The sequence below is a fragment of the Arvicanthis niloticus genome, chromosome 10, assembly GCF_011762505.2.
Source record: "Arvicanthis niloticus isolate mArvNil1 chromosome 10, mArvNil1.pat.X, whole genome shotgun sequence".
Classification (NCBI taxonomy): domain Eukaryota; kingdom Metazoa; phylum Chordata; class Mammalia; order Rodentia; family Muridae; genus Arvicanthis; species Arvicanthis niloticus.
The window spans coordinates 61,662,346-61,685,259 of NC_047667.1; the positions used below are offsets into that span (position 1 = coordinate 61,662,346).

Genomic DNA, 22,914 nt, shown 5'->3' on the forward strand with positions numbered 1-22,914 from the left:
CAGTACTGTGATCTGGGAGAGTTCAAGTACATGAGTCTTTGGGGAATATTTCTCACTCCAGCCTTCAAGCTGATGCAGAGGTGGGGATGAGGATGAGGATGAGGATGAGGCTACAGTCCCAGAAAGTAACTGTGACTAGATGTCATATGACAAAAGGAATTCTAAAGGATGACCTTCACAAAGATTGGTGGATTCCAAGGAAACGGAGGAAAAACAACTGTATAGAGTTAAGGAAGTCCAGTAACAAACAAGGTCAATACTGAGATGGAGTCTGAAGACCATAGGACTCTCTGAACTGAAAGGTTCAATCAGTAGGAATTTAAAAACCCTCAGGAAACAAACGTCTCTGATACATTGGATCAGGTTCGAGGCTTGAAGATGAGACTGATGACTTAGAACACTTGTGAGGTCTAGCAGGGAACAGGTGGAGGGGTACGGGGGAGGGAGGGAATATGACCAAAATATAATGTATCAAATTCTCAAAGAGCTAACCAAAGATGAAAATCAAAAACATCAGCAGTCTCCAATATAGTTCTCATATTTTTATTTTCCTTGTGCACTCATATACATATGTGTGTGACCGTGTGTACACGTGTGGTGTGTATGTGTGCTTGTACCCATGCACCTGTATGCATGGGGCCAGCTTGTTCTCATTCCTCAGCTGCTATAAACCCTGTGGTTCTGAGATAGAAACACCGGGGTAGATGGGTAGGGTTGGGCTGGCTAGCTGACAGTCTGGCTGCTGTGTCTCTGCCTCCCCAGCACATCACCTTGTCTGGTGTTTTTATGGTCCTTCAGATCAAGCTAAGATCCTCTTGTTTGTGTGCCAAGAGATTTGCAGACTGAGTCATCTCCCGAGCCCATTTTCAACGAGCTTCCTTCCTTCAGATGCCCCACTGAACTGGTAGGGGCCCAGTTGCCAGGACAGTGAGATTACACATGGCTCTGAGTCGCAAGAAAGTACTGGAGCTTAGGCTTCCCAGAGCAGCACCTTGGCTCTGACCTTCCAAGATAGCTCCCTTCAGGGCAGGACACTTTTGCCTTTTATTTGAGGAACACAGAACTCTTCACACGCCGTGCAGCCCTGAGATCAGACTAAATCTTCCCGCCTTGCTGTTGTCTGCATGGTTTGCCACAATTTTGATGACTGCATCTTTCCCTTTTTCCCTTCTCATGCGGGCGCTCACCCCTCCCCTTCGGTGGGATCTGACCCAACACCAAGTCTCAGTCCATTACTACAATTTCCCAGTCACAGCTGAGAAGCTGTTTTCCTGGCCGATATTTTTTTATTGGATATTTTATTTACACTTCAGATGCCATCCCCTTCCCCCCCCCCCTCAGAAAGCCCCTATCCCATGCTCCCTTTTCCTTTTTGCATTTATACACTTTTTAAAAAAAAAAAAAACTGTTAATCAAAGGCTTTATAAGTTTGGTAATGCTCAATCAGAGGTGTAACCCACTACCCAACCTAGATATATCAACTATCTTTGACTGGTGGAGATACATGAACATCTGCCTCCCTGTCTCCCCCCTCTTTCTCTCTCTCATCACCTAGCTTCTCCTCTCCTTCTTCTCCTCCTCTCCTTACTCCTTCTCTTCCTCTCAGTACTCCTCCCACCTTAGCTCCTCCTACATATCACCCTTCCTGGCCCATTTTAATTCCCAGCTTACAACAGCTGGAGAGTAAAAGGCTGCCTCTCCTCCGCCATCTTGGCTCTCCCTGGACTACCTATTATTTCATGAATTTGTATCTTTTTAAAGAAACTCTTTCACATCCTGGCAAAATAAGTATCATGTACTTTTTTTCCAAAAAGTTAATTTCTGTGCTATGTGAGATATAAAGATTGAATTTTAAGTGATTTTATTGATAGGTTTGTCCCTTTGATTTTTTTTCTGTTGTTGTTGAATATCCATGAATTTCTTCTTGATTGTAAAGTCACCTTGATCTGCCACTCTAGTTTTACAATTGTGTACTTCCTGTTTGTTTCAGAGGTCAAATTAATCAACTTCTTGTCAAAAGTGGTAGCATTTAATTGTATATTGATGCCTCAGAGTATGTGCTTGTTCTGACCTTTCTTACCAGTATTTTTCAAACAAAAGTTCTTAGATACTGTTTCCCCAGATGCATTTTAAGATCCCTTTTTATGATAATCATCTAATGGGAGTTTTATTAAAATACAATTCAAATTATATTAAAGTATATGAAGGACTCATATTGCTATTATATTGACTCTCTACATCTTTTATCACAGCATATGATTCTATTTAGGTCTTCTTTTGAAAAAATATTTGTTTTTATTTTTAAGTGTGTGTGTGTGTGTGAGAGAGAAAAAGAGTATGTGTGTGTGTGTGTAATTCCAGTGGAAGCCAGAAGCCAGAGTGGGATCTCCTGGATCTGGCTTTACGGGATATTGTGAGCCAACCAACATGAATGCTGGGAACAGACCTTGGCTCCTTACGAAATCAGCACGTGCTCTTAACCTTTGACTATATTTTCAGCCCCTTATTTAGGTCTTCTTTGGTGTGTTTTAGTAAATTTCTGCATAAAAGCTATTCATATATTTTGTTTATCCCTATGTGATTTAATGCTTTAATTCGTTTATAAATAGTATTCTTCATGCCACAGTTCCTGTTATAGTTTGCTTTAATGAGAACATATTATGGGATTTTGTATGTCATTCTTATTGCCATTACTATTTTACAGCTTTCATTAATTCCAGTATTTTGGTTTCAGACTTGTGGCTTTTCTCTATAGAAAACCATGTAATAGAAATAACATGCTTGTTGCATTTTTATTTCTTTAACTTTTGAGTTTCTAATGATTATGGAATGTAGATACTTTTTATTTAAATTTTTGAGACAAGGTCTCATTCCATAATCAAGGCTTGCCTGTAATTTATCGTACAGCCCAGGTAGGTCAAAAATTTTTCCAGACTCTACCTACCCAGATCCAAGGTCATAGGTATGAGCTGTCAAACCCAACTAAGAATTTGTGTACTGTATTAGAAAGAATACTTAGAACCAGTGTCTCCAGACTGCTACTGGTTTGATGGAAAACCTTTCAATTTTCTCATTAAAAAAGACCATCTTGGTGTCTCCATATGAAATTTGGTATTTATTGCTGCTTGGTTACTTAAGGTTTTGTGTTTGTGTATGAAATTTCTAAACATGATAGAGCTGGTGTGTTAACGTCTGATGTTATCATTGGTGGTTACACTGAGACTGAGTCTGTAGTGTATCCTTACCCTGTTTAAGAACACACCCTGATATAACTTACAACATTTCACTAGGGAAATTTCCTTGTTAGGGGTATGCTTCATCTATAGACTGAGGGAGACAACAAAGTCTGGTAACACTGTATACCAGGAAGACTGAAATTACTGCTGTTATTGATATCAGTAAATAATAGTAATAACAACAAAACAACAACAACAATAATAATAATAGTGTTCACAAAATTATTAACATTGCTCAATGGTCTAATATATTATCCTAAGGTCATTGAAGAGTATCAATTTATTCTGTTATTTCTCCCTTTTCTTTTTTGATCCTGAGTACTGTATTTATTTCATGGCTATAGGACATCTAGAATCCTTAAACCTCTACCTGGCTTCTAAGAAAATTGTCATCAGTTCATGAGAATGTCCTCAGGAAATCTGTCAAGGAAATCTAATTTAATGTTACAACTGTATCTCTCTGTGTATGATCATTCCTTTGTTGTTATCTCTAAGAAGTCTTTGCCTACATGAAGGTTACATTATTTCCCTATGATTCGTTCTAGATGTATTGTAGCTTAGAAATTAGCCTTGCCATCTTCCTCCAGCTGAACCGAGGTGTGTGGCAGATGACGGAGTTTAAGGTGCTTCAATATTTGAAATATCATCTAACAGTTCCGGGACCATTCAAAAGATGATTATTTTTCAATTTAATTTGCTTTGCTACTTTGCAGAAATGCAGCTCATCTCATTTGATTTCCAGATAATCGCTTGTACTAGGTAGATAAACATACTTCATTTTTATATATTGATTTCTCAGCTTATGAATTGAGTCATGTATTTTCTATAAAATATTTAAACATATTTCTTAGAATTGTTCTATATATGTGAGGCACTCTTACTTTGCCGGTGTGGAAGATTAATACTTTTATGAACATTTAACAACATAGTTAAAAAAGTAAACAATATAAGCTTGCTGGAGCTGTATAGAGAGATTTAGCCATTAACCATTAATTGTGATGTGGTTTATTGAAATTTTAGAATTGACTAACAATTCGAACATACTCTTTCCTTTCAAAGTGCTTTAATTGGTTTTATAATCTTGAGCCAGAGCTAGAGTTGAACAATTATTCCATGTAGAAGCTGATGTCACATCTGCCCATTGCTGCCTTAATTTCATGTATGACTTGGTTCTCATATGCTGAACTCACTTTTCATCCTTAAAATATGTCCACATTTTTCCATGATGTATCTTCACCTTTATCATACAAGTTAATGGCACTAGAAATTTTGGAGAGATTTTCAGCATCTCTGTTGAGCCTGTAGCCACCTTGTGATTGATGGATGTCCTTGATGGTTTGGGCAATAGGGTCACACTGGTTTCACCAAACGGATTTGGAGAGTGTTTCTCTTCAGTCTTTTGAAAGAAGTTTCAAAGAGTTGTTGTTGTTCTCTCTAATGCTCAGTTGAATTTTTTAAGGGAGTCTTGAGTGCCAGAGGTTTCATTATGAGGTTTCTAACCTTACTCCTGTCTCCGTCCTCCCTCTCTACCTATGAATGTTATCATCCTTCTTGACTTGGCTTCAATGCTTAATGTCCATCCATGAGTATCTAGTTTATCATGAGTTCCTAGTTTTAGTGAAAGATTTTTTTATAGGCTTTAAGTTTGACATGTATGATATCAGGAAAAATATTTCATCTTTCATTTCTGATTTTCATAATGTGAGCCTTTTCCCTTGTTCAGTGCATAATTGTCAAACTTACAATCATTTCAAAGACCTCTCATCAAATACTAACACTTTAAAAGCTCCCTGGGATCATATCATCTCCTAGGTTATTTATATGGTTCTGTTTTCTTCTAACCATTAAAATTGCCTGAAACACTGCAATCTTAAGCAGTTGGTACTTAGTAATTTCAACCAACATCCCCTGGAAAAGGTTTCTCTTACTAGGAGAACAAAATATTCATTCAGGACTCAAAGGAGGGACTCTAAGGTGTCCTGGGCACATTAAATAATGGCAGGTTTCTGAGAATGGCTTTGAAAGGTTTCAGTCCCATTCTGATCCTTCGGGTGTTTCCCTAGCTGGATTTTATTCTGATTGTAGACTTTCTGTTGCTCTTGTCTACAGGTATGTAAGCTTCAGAGAAGAGAATTAATTAGATTGAATTAATTCCATCCAGAAATAAATATATTTTACAAATATTTACCTATTCGAAAACAAAACCTCTATACATCATTTGAAATCTTGTGTATTTCCCAAGTTCTGCAAGCATTGGCTTAGCAGTTGTTGGGCGTACAATCTAAGCTCTACTTTCAGGAAAGAGAGAGTTTCCACTGTGACTCTGTGTCTTAGGCACTGTTATAATGCTGTGAAGAGACACCATGACCACAGCTACTCTTATAAGAGAAAGCATTTAATTAAGGGTGGTTTACAGGATCAGAGGTTTAGTCCACTGTCATTATAGAGAGAAGCATAGGAGAACACAGGTAGACATGGTGCTGGAGAGGTAGCTGAGCGTTCTAGACAACATGGCCACACCAACTTCAATAAGACCATGTAATCTCTCTCAAGTAATGCCAATCTCTGATGATTAAGTATGCAAATATATGAACCTATGGGGGCTGTTCTTACTTATATCACCACACTCAACAATTCCTGTTGACACTTTGATATTTTTTATCCACACCTTGTAATTTTTATTTACAGATACCATGCAAGACTAATAGTTTCATGTTTTATTTCATGCTTTATTGTAATTATAAACAGACCAAAAATATCTAACTATACATGATGCATCTGTAGAAATGAAACGTTTATCTATTGAACTTGTATGACAACTTTATATACTAGTTACAGAGTAGCATAACTGTATGTTCTCTGGGAAATTTCAAAATAGAAAAGTATGCTGTCTAAGAAATAGAGGCAATTTATTGTCTTCTTTAAGATCGCTGTTTAGTACTTCCTATTTAGTGCCTTCACAAACACATTCATGGGCAGGTGTGTGAGCATTGGTCTGTACTTGCTGGTGTAGTGGTGCAGGTACCTGCACATACAGAGGCCTAAGGAGGACAGCAGTTGTTCTGATCTACCACATTTCCTTATTCCCTATGAGGTAGTGTCTCTCACTGAACCTTGAACCAGGCTCAACAAGCTACTAGCTCTACCCTTACAGGTGCTTGTAGCCACACATAGCCATGTTATATGGTACCAGCCTCCTGCACTGTTATCACTGAGCTATGGTTACATGTAGTCATGCTACGTGGTACAGGTCTCCTGTACTGTTACCACTGAGCTCCCCTCAACCCTGCCACTGCTTTTACCCCAACTTGAATGTTTGATTATGGGGCTGGAGAGATGGCTCAGTGGTTAAAGGCACTGCTTGTTCTTCCAGAGGTCCTGAGTTCAATTCCCAGCAACCACATGGTGGCTCACAACCATCCGTAATGAGATCTGGTGCCCTCTTCTGGTGTGTCTGAAGACAGCTACAGTGTACTTGTTATATATATATATGTCATATATATGTCATATATATAAAAAAAGAATGTTTGATTATTTGTTTCAATCTCTCACTCACAGGGAAGATGTTCTTTCTGTCTTTATTTCCTCTGGAGCAGCTCTGGGGTCTTTCTTGCATGAGTCATGTCTCTGTCCTTGATCAATTTATATAATTTGGACCTATCTTTCCTATATGGATATTTTTCAAAGAGAGAGCTCTTCATGGCATGTTTTCTGCTACAAATATTTGCTAAACAATTGGCAATTAGCAAAAGGATTGTTAAAGTCTACTCCTTTGGTAATGTCCTTGACCTCTTGTGTGCCCTTCTCTCTCATGGTCATAATGCCTGTGCTTGAGATGGATAATATATGTTCACTTTGTGCCTTCGCCAAACTTTCTCTAATTCTTTCACAAAATGCCTCACTATGAATTCTGAGGCACTGGCGATGATTGTCCTATCACCGACTCCAAAGTGTAAAACTCAAATGATTTTTAAAGGTTATAAAACCCAGCCCTTTTATTTTATAGATGATAAAATGGATTTCATTGTCCCTTTGCAGCAGAGCTTGCCTTTAACTACTATTAAGATAGAGAAAGTAGACTCTAATTTATCAGCCTTGCCGAGGAAGCCTCCACTCCCAACACCCTCTCTGTCTGCCATCTTTCCTTTTAGGGACTACAGTAGTCTCCTCTTGCTCCACTGCATCTGAACATGTTTCCCTGACTTCCAAATTTCAGCACCTTTGAATGAAACTGTGATCCTGCCACTCACCTGTTCCCAGCCTTCCAGAGACCTCTCATTTCGTTTAGAATAAAACCCAGATCCTTAAAACATGCTATAAAGCTTTTAACACTGCATAGATCCACCTTGCCAGCCAGTTACTAGTCTTGCTCAGCCTTCTAAAGGCCTCCCCCTCCCTTTCTAACTCTGAGCCAGGATGCTGGCTCCTTGTGGTACTTCTGACATGCATAGCTTTAGGAGGCTTTCACCCTGCATTGCTGTCTTGGAACATGCTACTCTTAGATGTCTAGATGAGTAAAACTCCCTCCCCACTGGTACTGCATTCTTAATGAGGTCTCCTTTTGAACACACTACCCCAGAATAATTTAACCCTGTTCTCACTCCTACTCTAAATGTTCTATTATCAACAGCACTGATTATGTTTATATATAATCTATGTTTATTATATCTATGTATCTATCTAAATGCAAGCTCTATAAAAGCAAGGATGTATTTTTCTTGACTGTATCTTTTGATTGAGTGGTATATATTTGGCTGCAGCAAAACTGACTGGTACACATTAGGTTCCAAATAAATATGTGAGGATAAAAATAAATGAAACCAACCAGGCCTTCAAAACCACAGTAAAGACTCTGACAAGATCCAAGCATCTGTCTCAGCAGTATACTGTTCCTTGTCATGGAGGATCTCCTTCTGTATCTGTTATTTTTCTGTTGCTATGATGAAGCACCTTGATCATGGCTAATTTATAGACAAAACTGTTTTTTTGGCATATACTTTCAGAGGGAGAAGAGTCCATCATGTCAGGGAGGTACAGCTTCAAGCGGAAGGATCCAGAAGCTGAGAGATCACATCTCAGCAGCAAACAGGAAGTACAGAGTGAGAACAGGAAGTGGGATCAGGCTATAAAACCCTGAATATCATCCCTGGTGATGTACTTCCTCTAGAAAGCTCTGTCTTCTAAAGGCTCCATCTCCTTAAACAGTCTCACAGACTTTGGACCAAATGTTCACATATACAAGCCTATGGAGGACATTTTTCATTCAATCCACCACATTCACTGTTTGTTTTGGTGTAATTTCTTGAGACAAAACTTTTCTCTCTGAACTGCTGTATAAACATTGTACACAATATTTTATACTGGGAAAACAAGTCTCATGGAAAACTTGTTAGATGAATTAGCATTAGTTCTCTTTGCTAACTTGAATGATTTTATCAATTTCATGTGGCTGCATTAACAGCATGGGTGACTTCTACAATAAAAGTTTGTTTTGAGTACCCTGTAAGAACAATACCAAGTTCATTTAGTTCTCTGTTCGATTTGAAAACCAGAGAAAGGCTTCCTTGAGTCTTTCTTGTGCTCGTTCATGTTTCAGCACTGCCTTATCTATGTTCTTCTGACATACTTTTTGTCCTGTGTTGTTTTCTTGCCTTTTAAATGAAGTAAAGGTGTTTCCTCTGCCTTCTCCTTTAATATGGACCTTCTTTAGTGATTGTTTCACCTGATTCCATCTGCAAAGACCCTACAGGAACATTCTCAAATGGGAGGAGTTATATCTTTGTGGGGATACAACTCTGTCTAGAACAAAGACCTTCCTTATTGACAACCAGGCTTTGACTGTAAAAAGTGTATCATGAGAATATTAGTAAGCAAATAGCCCAAAGGAACAATAGGAACATTTTATCTACCTCCAGAAATGGCTTCAGTGAGTTTGATCAATTTCTCAAATATCTTGTTTTCTTGTTCTTAACATACAACTCACTGGCCTCACGGGAACAGTCAATTTCTTGATGTCTTTCTCTCTCCTAGTTTATCATTTGCTCTGTGATTCACTTTTCTGACCCCCCTACTCACATGTACTGATCATCTCTCTTCTTTGTGTAGGAACCTTCACTTTATAGTCCCCTTAGTTAGATGTACTCTGTCTGAAAACCATCAGTGCTGGATACTACCAATTACATGACACTTGAAGGTAATGAAATGTGCTCTTGCATGTATGTGCTGAACATAGTGACCATGAAAATACATCATGGAGAGGCTACATTGTCAGTCACCCCTCTTGCCCATTCCCATGGAAACCCATGTACATCTTCATCCCTCTCCTTAAATTTACATCAGCACCATCTCCCTTACTCCTTGCATTCCTTTTCTTTGACTTTCTTCATCATTGAATATCATTGAATAATTGACCAGCTGACAGGAACTTGGCTATGAGCTATGGATAAGCCAGGGAATATGAAAAATAATACTTTATCTTTCTGGGAAAGATTATTTAATATATTTCCAGTTTCATAAGACAAACAGAGAGGTAAATCTGTAACTGAGTAAAAGGAACATACCAAAGTGTTGCAGGAGCTTGTGGCACCGTGATGGCCTCGGGGTATTTCCCAGGGGATGTCAAAGCTGAGACCAAGGCTGTGTGAGGAAGGAATGTCAGAAATAAAGGCAATATCAAGTACAAAGTGTTGAGAGTGCTGGGCAGTTAAAGAACATTCAAAATTTAATCTTTGAGGCTGTGGTATGAACATGAAGGATGTTGTGTGGGGGAGGGGATGAGTACAAGAATGAATAGGAGATAATCTACCTTCCCTTGTTTTGGGCAGATAGTGTGATCTCTTTCCTCTGAACTAAAGTTGATAGCATGACAAATGATGTCCTCAGTTCATTTCACCTCCCTCCCAAATATTACACAACCACACATCACTTAGAGAGATCCATGTGTATTCCTCCCACTTTCTTTTATCTCAAAATCTAGAATATTCTTCCTTTTGCAATTCTGTTTTAGTCTACTTTTCTGTTGCTATTTTAATGATTTCGTCCAAAAACAGCTTTAAAAGGTTATCTCAGTTGATCAAGTAAAAAATCTTTATCTTCCTGAATAAATATTCATATATAAACTATATTCAACCATTTTTCTTGACGGCGTATGATTTAAATATAAGCATTAGATATAAACAATATAGTTTTTTCGTTTGTTTGTTTTATTTTTATTTTTGCTGCTGCTGGGGTTGAACCCCTGGCATTGTGCATACTGAACAAGTGGTCATTTACCTCTGAGCTGGGTCCACAAATAAACAACATAGATGTATGTCCCCAAATATAGATATACAAACTCACACATAGACACTTAAGAACTTCATGCTTTTCTCAGAAACCCCCACCTGATCTTATGATCGTCTCAGAGTGTCTCTTGATTTTCTAGAATACAGACAAGAGATGATTATGGATTCTATTACCCACCATTAAGTTATTTGTTTGTATTGATGTTTTATCTACTTACATACCTATGATCCATGTACAAACCTGATCTCCACAGAGGCCAGATAAGGGGCATCTGATCCACTGCAACTAGAGTTACAGATGGTGGTGGACTGCCATGTGGGTGCTGGGAATCGAATCTGGGTCCTCTGGAAGCTCAGCTAGTACACTTTATTGCTGAGTCATCTCTTCAGTCTTTACCTCCTTTTCTTTTATTCACCTATTATCTTTTCTCTGCCCACTTTTCAGTTTCCTCCAAATATCTTTCATGAAATAGTAGCAACAACAACAACAACAAACAAGCAAACAAAAACAAAACAAAAAAAATAAAGTTTCTTGTCATCAAGATATTGTTGAAAAAATTACTACTTTGGAAAATGAACATTTGGAAAAATGGCATTAGTCAGTGCTTAGAATTTAACTTTCCATTAAACATTCAATTAATGAACTGGCATTATATATTAGATTCTCTCCCATTTTGGGACCTCATGATCCAAACTCCAGCTTGGATTTTTTTTTTTTAATATAGAGCAAAGATTCAGAAGAAGGGGTTGTATTGGTTGCTTTTGTGTTGCTCTGACCACAGTACCAGGCAGAGCCAACTTAAAGGAGAAAGAATTCACTGTGTGTCAGGGGTTCATTGTTTTAGTCTTTCTTGGGAGGAAATGGGAAAACAGCTCAACCCATTGTGGGGGATGTATACAGGAGGCTTCTCACTTCACTGTGGACCGGGAAGCAGAGAGCCAGCAAAGAACAGAGGCCAGGTAAGCTGGCAAAGCCCCATCATGCCTGCTTTAAGTGGGCTCCACCTAGTAATGGTTCCCACACCAACTAATACCAGCAGCTGAGCAGATTTCAGATTCAAACTATAACTGTATTTCATTTTCTTTTCTTTTCCTTTCCTTTTCTCTCCTCCCCTCTCCTCCCCTCCCCTTCCCTCCCTCTCCCCTCTTCTTTCCCTTTCCCTTTCCCTTTCCCTTTCCCTTTCCTTTCCTTTTTCCTTTCCTTTTCTTTCCTCGTGTTTTCTCATTCCCCCTTGGTCAGGCAGCTCTTTCCTGTTGCGCACGCCTCCCGTGTCCCCCCTTGCCCATGGAAGAGAGTACACGTGAGGCAGAATTCGGGTAGTTACCACAGACGAGGCTTTACTCTGTATCAGCAAACGTGGAAAGACACGGAAGGGCCAAACACAGGAAGAGGTACCGCTTAAATACACCCTAGAGTGACGTATTCACTTCTGATTGGCTGTTCACTCATCACCCAATATTATGCCTCGGGATTAGCCAGTGACTTTGGCGGGCTTTCTGCCTTTGCAGCTGCGCAGTTAATTGTTTACTAGTGGAGAGACACGATGCCAGCGCCATCTTGGAATGGCGAACGTATAACCACTGACTATGGCTTCCTACACTTTCCTTACACTTTTGCTGCATTTTCCAGGCTAGCTGCCCTAAGTATGAGTGCTGGGTCTGCAAGCACGGGCCACGGCATGAAGTTTTCACTGTGGTTCCAGAGCAAGCGAGGATCTAACTCAGTCTGTCGGGATTCCCTGGCAGGCTTTTACCTGAGCTGTTGCCCCTTCTCTTCCTTTTCTTTCCCTTCCTTGTGGTTTCTACTCTCACAAATCCTAAGAGTTCAGTAAATAAACAAGTAGTTGTGTGTCTGTGAAGGCTGATATCTACCTAAGGTTGAAAGGGACCTGTGGTGGTGCTGTGGTCTTTGAACCTGATGATCTTAGAAGAATCCATAGGGGATGATGATATGGAGACTGAATTAGCACTCTGATGTAATATGTGGATGACACATTATCCACGAGCAGTAGATCTTACGTCCATCTGTGGTGGTGTTGTCCTTTCTTTTTCTGAGATTTTCTGATTGAGCATTTGTTTTAGTTAGAATCCACATTCCTCAGTTTGAACTAAAATGGGTGGGATGGGAGAACAGAAGTCTTTTTCACTGACAGAACAAATATTCTGAAAATGGCTGTTGAAAGCAGATGACAACCAAGCTTAAGGCTCAGGAAATAATGGATTTATAGGTTTGTAAATGAGAGAGAAACTCAAAAAAGTGCAGCTATATGTCAGGTCTGGAAGTAATCTGCTAAAGGATTCATGTTGACTTCACAGACTTGCAATAGCGATAAAGATAAATATGGTTACTATTAACAATGAAGACTTAGAAAACTGACTCAAATCTTCAAGAACTCCAGGGGTGTCAACTGGGACATAGTTTAAAGTTTTGTAGTTTTAAGAGAATGTCAGATGAATAACCTGCATGCCTGCTTGTATTCTGGAGTTCCTTATCTTTGCATATTTTTCAGGTTCAGAGCAGTTTGTTGGAAGAATGCAAGATTTTCGATTCTACAATGTGTCACTTACAAACAGGTAAATGGATGCTGTCTAATAAAGCCTGAACATACCAGGATAAGGTCAAGTCACTTAAAGTACCATGGAGACTATAATTTTTTCATCTTTATAGCAATTGGCAAACATCACCTAATTTATATTTGTCCACGTTTACTTTGACCTAACTTACATTCATTCACTAGTATTTTTCTGTCAGTAACTCTGCATAATATGGAGTGATCAAAATTATTCAAGAAAAAATTCTCTAAGAAAATTCATTTTGTCAATACAACCTAGAATGGAATGTGATATTTCAAAAATTCTCTATAAAGTAGATGCTAATACTAAAAAATTGACTTCAGAACTGGTTTTAGAAATCGTGACTGTTGCAGAGTATGAAACTGTAAAGCCATTAGTTTTACACACAAGAGTCTCAAAGGATGAGGACTCTATACTGATCAGACATCTGAAGAGTTGCTGTGCATTGTTCTCTATTGTTCTGTATGTTTTACAAACCGTCATACAGACTGTGATGAGTACTCAGCAAGCATTTTCTCATCTACAGAGTAGGACAGAAATCTATCTTAGGGTTTCCTGCAGCCAAACTGCTTCTATCTTAAGGCCATGATTTCACTGGGGTTGAATCCTGAGGAATCCCAGCTTAGAATCTAGTTGAGCAAGTATGGGTGTGTGGTAATTCCTGATTGTCAGCTTGACTATATCTGGGATTCATTAAAACCCAAATGGGATGTAAGAGAGGTCTTCTTAATTAAATCTTTAAAAGCAAGAAAACCCACTTCTAATCCAGATCATTGAGGTGGGAAGATTCACCTTCAAACTAGGCCACTTCTTCTCCTGGAAGCTTCCATAAAAAACATGGAAGGAGAAACCTTGCTCTCTTTGCCTGCTTGGTTTTGATAACAAGCTTATTTCCTCACTGTCATTAGAGCCTATTTGGAGGGGATTCCAGCATATACTGAAGACCAGCTGGGACATCCAACCTCATGGATTGAACAAGTACTGGATTCTTAGATGTTCCACTGGTAGCCATTGTTGGACAAGCTGGACAACAGACTATATATATACATATATGTAGTCATTGCATATGATATATTAATGCTATTATAATATATTATATGTTATGTATAGGAACAGAGCTTATAGAATGAATATACATATATATACACACACAGAAACATAGCTTATAAAATGAATAATATATATAGTGATAATACATTATGTTATATATAAATATATTATTATTCATTCTATAATTTCTGATCCTCTAGAGTATACTGACTAATACACATTTTTTGATTAGAGAACTTTGTAGTATAAGAGTCACCCAAGTAGTGCTGGTTTGAAAAGCATGAAGAGGTCATAGAGAACAGTCAAGGACTGAGTTTGTGTGAGGGTTGGAGTATGTGAAGAAAGCCCAGAAGAAGACACTGGTAAAAGGGAAGCCCAGTTGTAGCAAGAGGCCCCGACATTTTGGACATGTCAGTCATTCATGAGGTAACTGCCAAGGACAGCAGCAAGTGTGAAGTGAAACCAGCCTGAACCTAGGAGACAAGCTCTTTGCAGCAGAGAGCAGAACCAGAGAAATTACCCAAGTGCTTTGGAGGAGCCCAGAAGATCATAAGTGTATCCCAGATACTGGACATGGAGTTACTTACACTATTGGAGACTGCTTTTTGCTTTATTTATATTGTGTTGTTTTCCCCCAGGCTCTTTCTCCTTGAAATAAGAAAATAATTAAACTTAAATTTTTTACAGGAGCCCACAGTTTAGAACTTTTAATGTATTTAAATTTGTAAAGACTGTGGGACTTTTCAAATTTGTGTGTGTGTGTGTGTGTGTGTGTATTTAATTTGAAGTAGGAAGATCCACCTTTTGTTTTTTAAGGTTCATTTATTTTTAAGAATACACTGTAGCTGTTTTCAGACACACCAGAAGAGGGCATTGAATCCCATTAAAGATGGTTGTGAGCCACCATGTGGTCATTGGAAATTGAACTCAGGACCTCAGGAAGAGTAGCCAGTACTCTTAACCTCTGAGCTATCTCTCCAGCCCACTATTTGTGTTTTTATTGTGAGATCTTGAAGATTAATAAAAAAGAAAAGGTTATGGCTTAATAGTGCTGTGTTTGTATGTCAAGTTTACAAGAGGACAGTTGTTCTGGGTAGAATTAGGCCAGCTAGACATAAACTACTCCATAAGATCTGGCTATAGTATAGGCAAGCCTGTAGGGCATTTTCTTAAGTGGTGATTGATGTGGGAAGGCCCAGCTCACTATTGAAGGGGCCACCCCCTCAGCAGAGGATCCTGGGTTCTATAAGAAAGCAGGTTGAGTAAGCCATGGAGAACAAGCAAGTAAGCAGCATGCCTCTGTGGTCTTTGTGTCAGCTCCTGCATCTAGGTTTCTGCCATGCTTGGATTCCTGTCTTGACTTCCTTTCATGATGAACAGTAGTATGAAAGTATAAGCTGAAAAAAATTTCTTTCCTCTCTAAGTTGCTTTGGCGTTTTATTCCACCATGGCATTTTATTATAGCAATAGTAACCCTAAGTAATGTGTTTCTATAGATAAGTTTGCCTTTTTTATTTCTTTAATATTTATTCATTTATTTGTGTGTGTGTGTGTGTGTGTGTGTGTGTGTGTGTGTGTTAGTATGTAGGAAGTTGTGTACAGAAGTCAGTGGACAACCTTAGCTGTCCATTCTTATCGTCTACCTTGTTCTGAGGCAGTGTCTCTCTTGTCTCAGCCATTTCAGCCTGCTCCAGACTAGTTTGTCCATGCCATCTAGAAATTCTTTTGTCTCTTCGATCTCTGAATATGAGCGGTAGGATCACAGATGCACACCACTAACACTGTGCCTGGCCTGTGCATGAGTTCTGGAGGTCTAAATTCAAATTGTTATACATTTGCTGTAAGAGTGTCTAGCTGCTGAGATATTCCTTGCCCCTCATTGACTGTTTTCAAGAGATTTTTTTCCCTCATATCTTTTAAAGAAAGACAGAGACTAGTGTGTTAAAATTCTGCATGTCGGGACTAGCTCTCACAAATTTGGAAAACATCTCAATTGAATGATGCCACTGTGGTAAACCCATAATCAGTTTAACCCTCCTTGTTTATCAGCCTGAGGAATCATCAGATGCCTGAACAAGGATGCTATAACATAGAGTGGGGAAGAAAGAGATGCCCCTTACCAACTATTATTCACACCTACTTTGCCTATGCCTAGTATGCTGAAGAGTAATGTCACTACATTTCTTTGGAATAAAGATTTTTTTTCTAGCCAGAACAAAGATTTCATACCAGTTATTGACTTTGGAACACACTCAATAGCTGACATCAGTGGAAAATCATCAGTGAGATTTAGAGTGATCACTTCATGTCCCTTGGTGAAAGAAAATGCCACCCGCCTCCACCATCACCTCACTGGGGCTGAAAGGATGTCTGCCTCCTCTAGTTTGACTTGGGTTATTGGTGTTGACTGTCTGGAAGACTATACTGGGAAGGATGGGGAGAGAATGACCTGTGGTGATCTAAAGCAGGCATATTTTTCTTAATGAAAAAATTAAATAGATATGCTTGCCCCTGGCATTCTTATCTGGCTATTGGCAGCTGGCTTATGGTCTTGAAGCCATTGAAACCTTTCAGGAAGCCAGAATCTATGAGTCACAGGAAACCACTGACAAATGGCCTTGGCCTCAGTCCCTTCACCCAAATGAGAAGCCTATAAAATGATACATGCTTTCTTATGCTTTCCCCTGAATGAACTGGAGATGTCATCTTAAATCTCATTATTTTCAATATATTGCTGTTCACTCACAGTGTAAGTCAGTTTAAAACCTAAATATATGACACCTTTCTACATTATCCCAAATAGGAACAGAGACATTGAATTTAAGTAAAATCCCTTGATAGAAAGCAAGGTCTTGTACATGTTACCTGACTTCCTCTTCCTTTCTTCCTCCCTTTTCTTCCAAGTCCTGGGAGTTGAACACAGGACCTCACAGGCAGGCAAGAGGCAAGTGCTGGTCTCTGACATATGCCTCCAGCCCTCTTTGTACTCTTCACTCTGAGACATGATCCCAGTACATTGCCTAGCTATCCTAGAATGTACTCTGTAGCTCAGGCAGGTCTTAAATTGAAACTCTTCATGAGAGCATCCAAAGAGCTGGAATTACAGGCATGCCCCACTAGGCTTTCCCAGTCTTGATGTAAAACATTCACACGTTAGGGTCATTGAGATAGCATAGATTTTTGGGTCATTTTGAGATGGCAACAGTGCTAGCTGTGTAAACCTGATGACCTAAGTTCTGTCCCAGGTACCCAGGAAGAAAGGAGAGAATTGCTCTGGAAAGTTGTGCACTGACATGCACATTCCTGTTGTCACACATACACACATGTACACACTCACATACACACACACTCACAAACAAACACACTCATATACAGATATACACACTCATACACTCACACACACATACTTACACATACACATACATATTTTCACACAGACGTACATACTCATGCATACACACAGACACATACACATACACACATATTTGCACACAGACATACACATTCATGCATACTCACACACAAACACATATTAACATACACGCATATGCACACATACACACTCATGCACACTCACACACAGAAACACACACACACTCATAATCTTTTAAAAGTTAAACCAAAACCCTACCATTTTTAGAGTACATTTGTCTTAGTTTCATTTCTGTTGCTGTGACAGAATAATCTCCCAAAAGCAACCTCATGGGTGTTTTTAGGCTCACAGCTCAGGGTACCATACATCATGATTGAGAAGTGAAAGCAGAAGGAGCTTGAAGCAAGTGGTCATATCGCATTCATGGTGGAAAAATGGGGAGGAAAGGATGCTTGCTTGTAAAAACTCAGTTTGTTTTTCTCTACTTCGTATAATCCAGGATGTTTTCAAAGGCATCATCCTGACCACAATTAGGAAGTCTCTTCCACATCAATCAGCGTGATCTAGACAGTCTCTTATAGGCATTCACAGGGGGTAATGTACACAGACAATCCCACAGGCATGCCTGGAGCCTTCTAGGTACTGCTACATTCTATCAAGGTGACAGTCAACACTAACCATCACAGGACTTTAGGATAGTGAATATATCTATTTTTCCAAAATGAGTTTTATGTCCCATTGAAAAAATTATCAAAACTAAGTGGTCACCCTCCAAATAACAGAAGAATGGTATCAGCTCTTAGGAGTCCTGTCACTGTGAGGTTGTATGTTCTTACCTTCTTCTCTGGACCATTTCAGAGAGATTCAAGAGCTCTTTTCTGGAGATCTTCCTCACTTGCACATCCAGCCACATTGCCGATGCCCCGGCAGCCACCCCCGTGTCCATCCCTCCATTCAGCAGTACTGCATTCCCAATGGTGCAGAAGACACGCCCCAGCATCAAGTACCACGGCTGAATCCTGACGCCCACCCTCTCTCCTTCATCAATGATGACAATGTCGTTACTTCATGGATCTCTCATGTGTTTACAAACATTACACAGCTCAATCAAGGAGTGGTCATTTGTATAGACTTGGAAAATGGACAGTACCAGGTAATCAGGGACAAGGCCGGGTGGGTACACATGGTCTATCAACTACAGTCAAATGATTGCAAAGTCCATGCTTTCAAGAAAAGAATTGTGCTCTCTCACAGTCCTGAAGACTCGAAATGTGCAACCATGGTGTTGGCAGGCAGGGATACACTCCCTCCAGAGACTCTCAGAGAAGAGTCTTGCTTGCCCTTTTCAGCCTCTGATGATATCTGTTAATTCATGGGCCTCTAACTCCAAGTTCTGCCTCCTTTTACACAGAGCCCTCCTCCGTGTTTCTCAGGGTGTGTTCACTTCCCCCCTCATTTTCTTTTAAATGGAATAATCTCTTTTTAAGATCCTAGGTTTATTAAATCTGTAATGGCTATTTCTAAGAAGGTCATGTACACAGGCACCTGTAGTTACTTCTTGAACATTGTCACTAGGATGCACAATTTAACCTATTACATAGCAAAACAGAGAGTTGTTACGAATGAAATCACAATAGCTAAAACCCAAAGTTTAATGTTTAGAGATTGATATTAAAATGGAATTTATGAAATGTTTAGACCTTCTTTTATTAAGAAGATACATCAAGAGAGCAGGTGCTTATTCATATGTACTTTATGAGAGTCATTTTATTTGTATCTTTAAAACAAGCATAATTTGTTGTAATTTACAAAATTATTAAGAATAGGAAGAAATATGTAATTATAGAATATGCTGCCTTGATTGTAGGTCTAAAGTTTCTAGATGTCCCTTAAGTAGTCTATCACAATAATTAGGAGGAAGTTTGAGCCTCAATATTCAAGTATAATGCCTTGGCTTCCTCCCTTGTATCTGTGTCAATTTCACCACCCCTGACAATAACGGAGGTCTCCATTCCCAGGTGTTTCAAATCGTCATTCAGCTCTCCAGACCACAGCCTGTGGCAATACAGATCCAGAGGAAGAAGGCAGACAGCTCTCCCTGGGAGGACTGGCAATATTTTGCCAGAAATTGCAGTGTTTGGGGAATGAAAGACAATGAAGATTTGGAAAATCCTGATTCTGTCAATTGTCTCCAGTTTCCTGAGTATGAACATCTCAAAAAGTTATTTTTAATGAACCAGCGCTTTAGTACTAGTCTGTGGGCCAGCCAGCTACCTAGGCTGGAAGAAATCTCTCTCCATCATTGGCGTTAGGGAGGCTGAGTGACTCACAGCCCTTAGAGTTGAGTTTTAAACTGCTTAAGGTTCCTGTAAGGGTTGGGTGTATTCCTGTTGTGTGATGATATCCATCTTATCCAGTCAGGCATCTGAATTTGCCTTCCCATGAATCTCTTAGTCTGCCTCTCTTTGACGATCTCACTTTACTGATATGTGAAATAAATAAATGTTTCCCCAGATTGAAAAACTCAAGAGTTTACTGACATTGTATAGAAATAAACCAGGCTTGTGATTTCTATTTGATCAAAACTGTGAATAGATTTTTAAAATATAAACTTTCTTTCCTTGTTAGGTTTATCCCGTTTTCCCATGGTAATGTCACCTTTGACCTCCTGACATCTGGACAGAAGCATCGTCCTGGGTACGATGCCTTTGACAACAGCTCAGTGCTTCAAGAATTCATGAAAGCCACTCAAATAAGGCTGCACTTCCGTGGGCAGTATGATCCGGCTGGGCACGCTGTTGACTCAAGACACAGCTACTACACAGTGGATGAGATCATCATCACTGGGAGGTATGGCTTGTTACCAGGGTTTTGAGTGCAGTGTGAGTTTTCACTGTGAGTTTTCTTCTAACTCGGGTATTTGCTGTACTATTAAAAGAAAATGTAGTAGCTGAAATCCTAGAGTAAGCCAGATCTAAGTTTGATATAGTAAAATAACTTGTCCTTCCACAGTTTTACAGGGACATTCTCATCTAAGACATCCCTGTACTTTATGTAGCCTTGTTATCAATGAATTTGTAGAAGATATTCTGAACACACAGTATTCCAAAGGTTGGAATGCATGTAGCTTAGTGGTTGAGTAAGCTTACTCCTCAGATTGTAATTTTAAAAACAGGAAGAAAAAAGGGTATAATACTTTAAACAAACATGACAGAATTTTTCATGCATTTTACTTAGTTTGTTTTAGTATATAATTTATAATATTTCCAATATTAAAAACAAGAAAGACAATTTGAGTTGTAGCTGTAATACCAAATAATTGTATGATACCTGATCTTCTCAAGGTCATAGTTCAGAGGTCCATAGTGTCACATGTCTATCATCAGATAAAAGATGTTTATGTCCTTAATTATTGATAAATTTATCATTGCAAGATAAATTTATCAATAAATTTATTTTAAAAATTTAAGAATATGACTCACGGAAAAAATAGTTCCAAATCTGGGTACCATACTATCTAGTGTGGCACAATACAGATAGAGTATACTTGAAATGGATTGTTCTAGAAAAGTGGTATGTCTTGAAGGTTTAAAGAGATGCCCCCCCCCAAACCCAGAAGACATAAAATATCAACAATTATTTTATGCAATATAATAACAAAAAGAAATACTGTTAAAAAAAACTTAATATTTTCCATCTCATTTTGAGAATCTACAGTTTCTTCCCAAGTGTAGCTTGAATAGTTTCAACAAATGCCTTCTTGTGACAAATTGCATGTGGCTAGTGCGGTCACTGTGCACCTCACTTCTCTCCCTAACGTGTCTTCACAATCATCTTTACATATCACTGATGCAAGTCACCCAGGCAACTGTAGAGACTTCGGTTCCTTTCTCAAATGTGCAGTATGTATGTACATAAACACTTAGATGTGTTGACAGTGACTTGCTTCTGAGGCATGTGTGCCCTTCACATTCACAGATGCCAATGCCACGGACATGCCAAGACCTGTGACAGAACCAGACGACCTTACAGATGTCTGTGCTCTCCACACAGCTTCACTGAAGGGCCTCAGGTGTGTTGATTTATCCCAGAAATCTCAAAGGAAAAGGGATGGGTAAATAGAGGTGACTAGAAACTTAATTATGATCCAGCTTCAGAATATACTTAAATGGATAAAACCATAATGTATTGATTTTTTTAAAAAAATATTATTACAGAGAAATACAGCTATAGATAAAGTTGAAAGTTGTGTATTTAAAACTAATCTCAGACAAGCTATATCTAAAACAAAACCATAAGGCTTTTTCCTTCCCTTTCTCTCCCTTTCTGGGTTTATCAGCCTTGTATGTTGACCAAAATTACACCTAAATTGTCTTGATAGACTGATGCTAGACAGGGCATAGCAGTGCACACTTGTAATCCCAGTGTTAGGAAGGCAGAGACTGGTAGACCTCTGGGGCTCACTGGCAACTTATCTCAGTCCATCTGATGAACTGCAGGCCAAAGAGAGATGCTTTCTGAAAATGAAGTGGACAGAACCCAAGGAAGAGCACCCAAGGCTGTCTTCTGACCTCCACATACACATCACATGGGAACACAAATGAACATGATAAGGACAGACTCACACATTTCTAATTTAGGTCTAACAGGGAGAGAAGTTCGCCAAGTCTATGTGAGTCTGCGAGCCACCCGATGGAAGAGCCAGGGAACACTAATCTACAATACCATGTTTATATAATACAAACGATACAAGTGCAGTTCTAGTATTGCTTACAATATTTGAAACTTTAATACTAGCAAATGCCCGATTGCCATAGAAAAAAATCACAGGCAAAATGTCAGTTTTAGTTATGATGTATACAAGATGGCATTCTTTAAGCATTTTGTTGATTTGAGAGATTAAAAACACTACTCGCTTAAAACCCAAGGATTGGGTCACATTTTATGTGTCCGATGAATGCTGTCACCAAGCCACCATTTCTTATTTTGTGTGTCCATGGCAGGGTGTGTTCATATTTGTATGCAGTATATTTCTTCATATTTGGAAACAATCTTGTCTTTAAATCACCTTTCAGGGTTTTGGCAAGGTGCCTTTCTGTCCACTGAAAGACTTAATCCAGTCTAAATCGCTCTCAACCGCAATGTGAGTGTGTACAGCCTCAAAGGCCAGAATGCACTGTAAAATGCACATGCCATCTGGTGCTTGGTATTGTGCTAGAGATGAAACGAGAGGCCACCGTGTTCAGGACAAGTGCTCTCACTGAGCCATAGCCCAGGACTCTATTTTGTTGTGGACATTTACTTGTTTGCCACTATTTATCTTTAGACAGGGTCATTACAGAATGCTCTCACTGGCCATAAAGTTGCTCTGCAGCCCAGGTAGGATTTGAATTTATGA

At 39.1% G+C, this 22,914-nt stretch overlaps 1 protein-coding gene and 1 long non-coding RNA gene across 2 annotated transcripts in view; one reads left to right on the plus strand and one right to left on the minus strand.

The window, feature by feature from the left end:
• The window catches only part of LOC143443736 (uncharacterized), a 144,969-nt gene that overhangs the window by 112,972 nt on the left and 9,083 nt on the right, over window positions 1-22,914 (minus strand). The gene's annotated exons all lie outside the window — the stretch shown is intronic.
• Window positions 1-22,914, plus strand: part of Ush2a (usherin) — a 681,657-nt gene that overhangs the window by 66,729 nt on the left and 592,014 nt on the right. The window contains exons 5-9 of the mRNA XM_034512972.2: window positions 13,030-13,093; window positions 18,375-18,669; window positions 19,535-19,719; window positions 20,145-20,366; window positions 21,495-21,588. Coding sequence (XP_034368863.1) covers window positions 13,030-13,093; window positions 18,375-18,669; window positions 19,535-19,719; window positions 20,145-20,366; window positions 21,495-21,588 — 860 coding nt within the window. The remainder of the gene's footprint in view (window positions 1-13,029; window positions 13,094-18,374; window positions 18,670-19,534; window positions 19,720-20,144; window positions 20,367-21,494; window positions 21,589-22,914) is intronic.